This window comes from Heterodontus francisci, chromosome 10 (genome assembly GCF_036365525.1).
Source record: "Heterodontus francisci isolate sHetFra1 chromosome 10, sHetFra1.hap1, whole genome shotgun sequence".
Classification (NCBI taxonomy): Eukaryota; Metazoa; Chordata; class Chondrichthyes; order Heterodontiformes; family Heterodontidae; genus Heterodontus; species Heterodontus francisci.
The window spans coordinates 89,182,045-89,188,044 of NC_090380.1; the positions used below are offsets into that span (position 1 = coordinate 89,182,045).

At 40.1% G+C, this 6,000-nt stretch overlaps 1 protein-coding gene across 2 annotated transcripts in view; it reads left to right on the plus strand.

The window, feature by feature from the left end:
• Positions 1-4,954, plus strand: part of dcbld2 (discoidin, CUB and LCCL domain containing 2) — a 128,933-nt gene extending 123,979 nt beyond the window's left edge. For both annotated transcript variants that reach the window (XM_068041000.1, XM_068041001.1), the window contains one exon: positions 33-4,954. In XM_068041000.1, the coding sequence (XP_067897101.1) occupies positions 33-481 (449 nt within the window). In that variant the 3' untranslated portion in view covers positions 482-4,954. The remainder of the gene's footprint in view (positions 1-32) is intronic.
• Positions 4,955-6,000: the final 1,046 nt, after the last annotated feature.

Consider the following 6,000-nt stretch of genomic DNA (forward strand, 5'->3'; position numbering starts at 1 on the left):
GTGATATGTTTTTGTGTGTGTGTGTCTTACAGAATATGCCCAGCCGCTTGTGGCAGGAGTATCAGGGACACTACGACAGGGGTCCACTTTCAAACCAGAGGAAAATTCTGAAGCAGGATACAGTGACCCAGATGGGACCAATCACTACAATGCTCCTGTGTCAGAGATTTACCATGCATACGCAGAACCCTTGCCAGTTTCAAGCCCTGAATACGCCACTCCAATCATCATGGAAATTTCTGGTCACCCAACAGGAACCTTGGGATCAGCAGCAGCCTCAACCTTTAAGTCAGTGGGGAGTACAGGGCCTTTGGTGGTGGGTAGTCTAAGCACGTTGGTACCCAGAACTGAGGGTGCCTCTTCTGGACAGGCAGGGTATGATACACCAAAAGGAGCAGTCGTCCCAATGCCTGCAGAGGAACTAGTATACCAGGTACCAATTAGTGTACCACAGATACCAGCAACATCAGATGCTGAGTGAACTTCAAAAAGGAGACAACATACAGAGGATATTTTGGTGGGAAGAAGAGAATGAGTTCAAAGAGCATTGCTGCAGCAAAAGAAATGATTGTCCAAAGTTAATGGGTAGGCATGTTACCATGATGACTGCTATGAAACTGTTGCCTATTACCTGTAATGGATGGAATATGAAGTCTTCTTGAATGTTGCCATTCAACTGCATGTGCCTGGAATGTAGAGGTTGATTCATACTGGTTTAGTATTTAATGTCATTTGGTACCAAAGGGTTAGATAATTATCTGCACTAGGAAATGGAAAAAAGTGTTGATTCTGGTCAGTCCGTTCTGGTTCAGTTCAGCTCATTTTATGCTGTTTACTACCAAAACATATTGTACTGAAATCTGCATTAAGGAAACACCTCTCAGAATTGGTTACAGTAGGTGGGTATTAAATCTAAGAGGCAGAAGCCAACACTTAATATTCAACCAAATTTTGTGATAAAATGAACAAGTGTTAACTGGGAGAGGTCAGTTAATGTAACAACTAAAGTACTCAGGTTCAAGGAAGTTGAATCTAACACTCAACATTGAGTTGCTTGTAAAGAAGGGAGCTTTGCTAGTCTGAGTTTGGTTGTGTGGGTGAGGTATGTACTAGCCTGGAACTTCCATAATATTGCAGCTAATATTAATAGTGTTGAGCACCAGGTGAAATAACTTGTGATGCCCTAAAATTCCTCAAGCATTCTACCAGTCTGCCTCTGTAACTCATAGATTAACAGTGTAAACAGTTGGCAAAGACAATTTATGCTGTTTCCCTAAGGTTCTGCCCATCTCCCACTGGAGCTACAGCAGGAGACCAGCAGAACCCCTGCGGAATTTCAAGGTTTTTTTTAATGCTACAACAAATTGGAATTAATCTTGACTTGGGCGGCACAGTGGCGCAGTGGTTAGCACCGCAGCCTCACAGCTCCAGCGACCTGGGTTCAATTCTGGGTACTGCCTGTGTGGAGTTTGCAAGTTCTCCCTGTGTCTGCGTGGGTTTTCTCCAGGTGCTCCGGTTTCCTCCCACAAGCCAAAAGACTTGCAGGTTGGTAGGTAAATTGGCCATTATAAATTGCCCCTAGTATCGGTAGGTGGTAGGGAAATATAGGGACAGGTGGGGATGTGGTAGGAATATGGGATTAGTGTAGGATTAGTATAAATGGGTGGTTGATGGTCGGCACAGACTCGGGCCGAAGGGCCTGTTTCAGTGCTGTATCTCTAAACTAAACTAAACATAACTTTTTGATAGTGTAATAGTGCTCGATTATGCTGCAAGTTGGATTTTAACTTTCTGCTGGAACGTGGTGCAACCTTTTGACCATAGTTGATTATCAGTATGTTCTCACTCCAGCTGGAGCACTTACAAAATTAGTGCAGACCTGTCCTCCATGAGGTGTTTCCTTCTGCAGAGGTTTTTTTTTAATGCAGTACAGCTGTCTGGAATATTTCTTATTTGTTTTCCAAGCACCTCACATTTCTGAATGAAATGGGTGTCATAATGGGGCTGATGGAGCTTCAACTGTTTTATCTATTTTAATGCTTTTCATCCACAGTTATGTTTCTGGCATTGGAAAGCAGATCTTATTGTAAATTTGACTTTTAGTATCATGCCTTGAGACAGAGGTGACACTCTCACTGAGGACAGGAAATTCCTGTTGCAAGTTCTTTTCCTGTGATTAATGGGAACCCTTGTCCAAGTGATCCAGCTTACAGAATTAATAAGTTTATATAGACAATAAAGGTTGCAACATCACAGTTTGGGGTGACTGCTTCTTATACAACAAATGCAAAATATATATACTGTTACAGGGAGTCCCCAACCTACCCCACCAACCTATTACACATTCCTAAGAGTTCAGCGTATCCTGGGCAGGCGGAACACCAAGTACTGGCCAGAATTATCCACAATCTTTAGGCTGAAACAAAGTTAGGTGAACTTTCAGAGATTCAGCTCCTGGCACAGAGTTTTGTCCAACAAAAGCACAGATCAGAGGCCAGGATGCCCAGTTCCCCAAGTTGTGCTCCCATCAAGTCAGACTCTATCTCAAGAGCAGAATTGCTTTAAAAAAAAAGTACTTTAGTTTTCCTTTTAAGCATTTATTTATTTTCTTTCTCCCTATCTCATCCCTTCTCTTTCTCTCCCCATCTCCTCTTGAATAGTGTCCGTTATAATGGCAATAAATGGTCATTTGAACATATTAGATATATCAATTTCTGATATAAGTTAGAACTAATGAGAAACACTGTCAGATCCAAAAACACAGCTGAACTGTATGTTTATTCATATTGAATTTGATATAAAATGTCTAAGCACAGTGGGAAAGAAATATGAAAAAGGCAAGATTATTTTGCACTCCTGCCATTTGCAATTCCCAGTGTGTTAGAAAAATATATGTAGTAAATTTCCATTTAGCATTTCCAGCCCCATTTGTTCTTTGAGCAAGCACTCTTGTATCAGATTACACCTTAAATAAGGATGTTTATTTCAGCCGAGAATGGTGTTTGCCATTAAAACCCCCTGGTATGAGTCATTCTCTACAAGAATGTATTTTTTTTGTTGTCTTACCTCGGCATGTACTGTAGTCAGTTTATTATTTGTATATTTTGGTAGAATTTAGAATGTATGCATAGAGTGGAAAATATTTTTTTGATGATCTGTTGATTGAAATATTTGTACATCGATTACCAGATGAAAGTAACTGGTTGGGAGAAAACTAATGGAACCCTCAAGTCTCAATGGTGGTGGTTACCTGATTGAATCTAAAATTGCTCTCATCTCACTCCTGTTCTAGTAGCTCAAATTCCAGCAAGCCCAGCTTGGTCAATTCATTCTGCACTGCTAATCTGGTTTAGGTTTGACCTGCACATTTCATGGCATAATAGGTTGAGACCATTTATTTTAAAACAAAAATCAAGGATTATTGTGAATGTTTTCACTATCTGAATTTCATTGAAATGTGACCTTTCCTTTTTAAAATTCCATCAAATTTTATTTATGTTCACAGTATATAATTGTCACTGTGAGATAATATCAACTATAATATTGAGGTTCATGCCAGCCTAACAAACAGGCCCTCTTAGTACAGTAACTCCAGTTCTGATGAAAGGTCATTGACCTGAAATGTTAACTGCTTTTCTCTCCACCAATGCTGCCTGACTCGCTGGGTATTCCCAGCATTTTCTGTTTTTATACCACTAAGTACAAAATTAATGCTAGGAAACTTCAGGAGACAGCCACTTGCTATCAGTGATGTGCAGCATTTGCTCCTTATTCACTTCATCCAAAGCTTAATCTGCTGCAACTATGGATGAACTGCAAGGTCATTCTCAGTCCCATATGACCAAAATGTGAAACTTTTCCTCAGGTTTCTGAAAGTGAAGACGGACCATAATTTTTTTTTTCGATAATGAAAATGTTTTTTGGCCCAAAATGGAACATCACTTCCTCACATATAGGAAGTTCCACTCCAAACAATAATTTTACTTTCTTTAATTGCTTTCTTTTGCAGTTGATCTTGAAAAAGATTGTAGCTTCATGCAAAGATTTTTTTTTTGCTGGTTGCACATATAGGCAGTTCACCCTGTGGTAGCTAGGATGTGAGAATCATCTTTGAGAAAGACAAGCTAAAGACACTATACCAGGCTTCAGAAATGGAGCCTTTCATTTTTTTTTACATACTAGCTCTATTGATAAAATATGGGTAAACCCGTCATGCAGGTGCATACTGTATGTGTATTGAAGTAGTAAATGAGTCTCTCGGCATGCTAAAAGAATTAAAATTTTACGAGTTAGAAAAACAAAAGCAAATGGGTAAATAACAGATTTCCATATTTTGAGAAAATTGTTTGTGCCAATTAATTGGATTGAGAACTCCACATTAGTTCTGTTGCACTAGTGATACAGGGATGGAACATGCCCTGCTGGTGGTGCTGTTAAGACTCCTGGCTCTCCTGCTCCTATGCATTGGAAATCTCCCAACAATGGTTACAGTTCTTTTCTTCTTTTTCTTTTGGGCCTCCTTATCTCGAGAGACAATGGATACGCGCCTGGAGGTGGTCAGTGGTTTGTGAAGCAGCGCCTGGAGTGGCTATAAAGGCCAATTCTGGAGTGACACGCTCTTCCACAGGTGCTGCAGAGAAATTTGTTTGTTGGGGCTGTTGCACAGTTACAGTAAACCTTTATAAAATACTGGTTAGACCTCAGCTACAGTATTGCGTCCAATTCTGGGGACCACATTTTAGAAAGGATGTTAAGGCCTTGGAGAGGGCACAGAGGAGATTTACCAGAACGGTGCCAAGGATATGGGGAATTCAATTATGTAGAGCATCGGCAGTTAAGGGGAGATTTAATAAGTTCTGAATTATCAGCGGTTTTGATATGGTACATAGGGAGAAACTGCTGCCACTGGAAGCTGGGTCAAAAAGCAACGGACACAGATTTGCCGAAAATACCGGGGGGGGTGGGGGGAGATGAGAAGATTTTTTTTTACTCAGTGAGTTATGATGATCCAGAATAAACTGCCTGAAAAGGGGGGGGGGGGGGGGGGGGAGAGAGTATGTTTAATAGCAGCTTTCAAAGGGAAGTGGATATATACTTGAAAAGGAAAAGTACTGTAGGACCATGGGAACAGAATAGGAGAGTGGGACTAATTGGTAGTTATTTGAGAGAGCCAGCACAGGCCCAATAGGTCAAATGGATTCCTTCAGCGCTGTATGATTCTGACTCTAACTTAGGTTTTCCTAGTCTTGTATGAGTCATTTGGGATCTAGCAAGCTGGAGATGAATGACAAAGTTATAACTTGTTTCCCATCACAAAAATTTTCCAGCTATTCTGTGGGTATTCAAAGTCAAACTTAAAATATGATTTCAGTTTCCAGCATGTCCTTGCAAGCAAACCTGTCTTTAATATTGACACTGTACTCAACAAATGCAATACAAAGTTGGCTAATATTTCCATATTTTTATAAGTATCTGCCTTACTCTAACTTTGATGATTAGTATATCTAGAACAGCTGAGAGGGTGGTGATCAACAACTGGAACAGGCAGCTGAGAACAATGGTTGAAGGTAGTGCACAGGACTCATTCAGTAATGGCTGAATCTATAATGGGTAGGCTTGATATTCCAAATCAATGTCAAATGGGGTGAAAGCCCTTTTTAACCTAAGTCTCTCCTGTGATCATGTCAAATTAAGGAGATGAAGTGGAGTAACCAGGAAATCGTTCTAAGTCAGTATAGAGATGTGATTCCCTTTTCTAACCCTTTTATTTTAGTCTCATTCACATATTCCATACCAACTACTGTCACTTTAATATTTCAAATCCTTCAGGGAGAATGCAGATATAACCTTTGCTCATGCAGGCTCTACAGTGCCACCAGCTGGAGCTTGGCGTTTTTCAACATTCATTGAGAGTTGAAGGATACATACTGTAAAGATTCAAAATTTGTTTTAAGTTTCCCAACAAGTTTATAATATTGAAAAAGAAAATCTGGTTTAAAG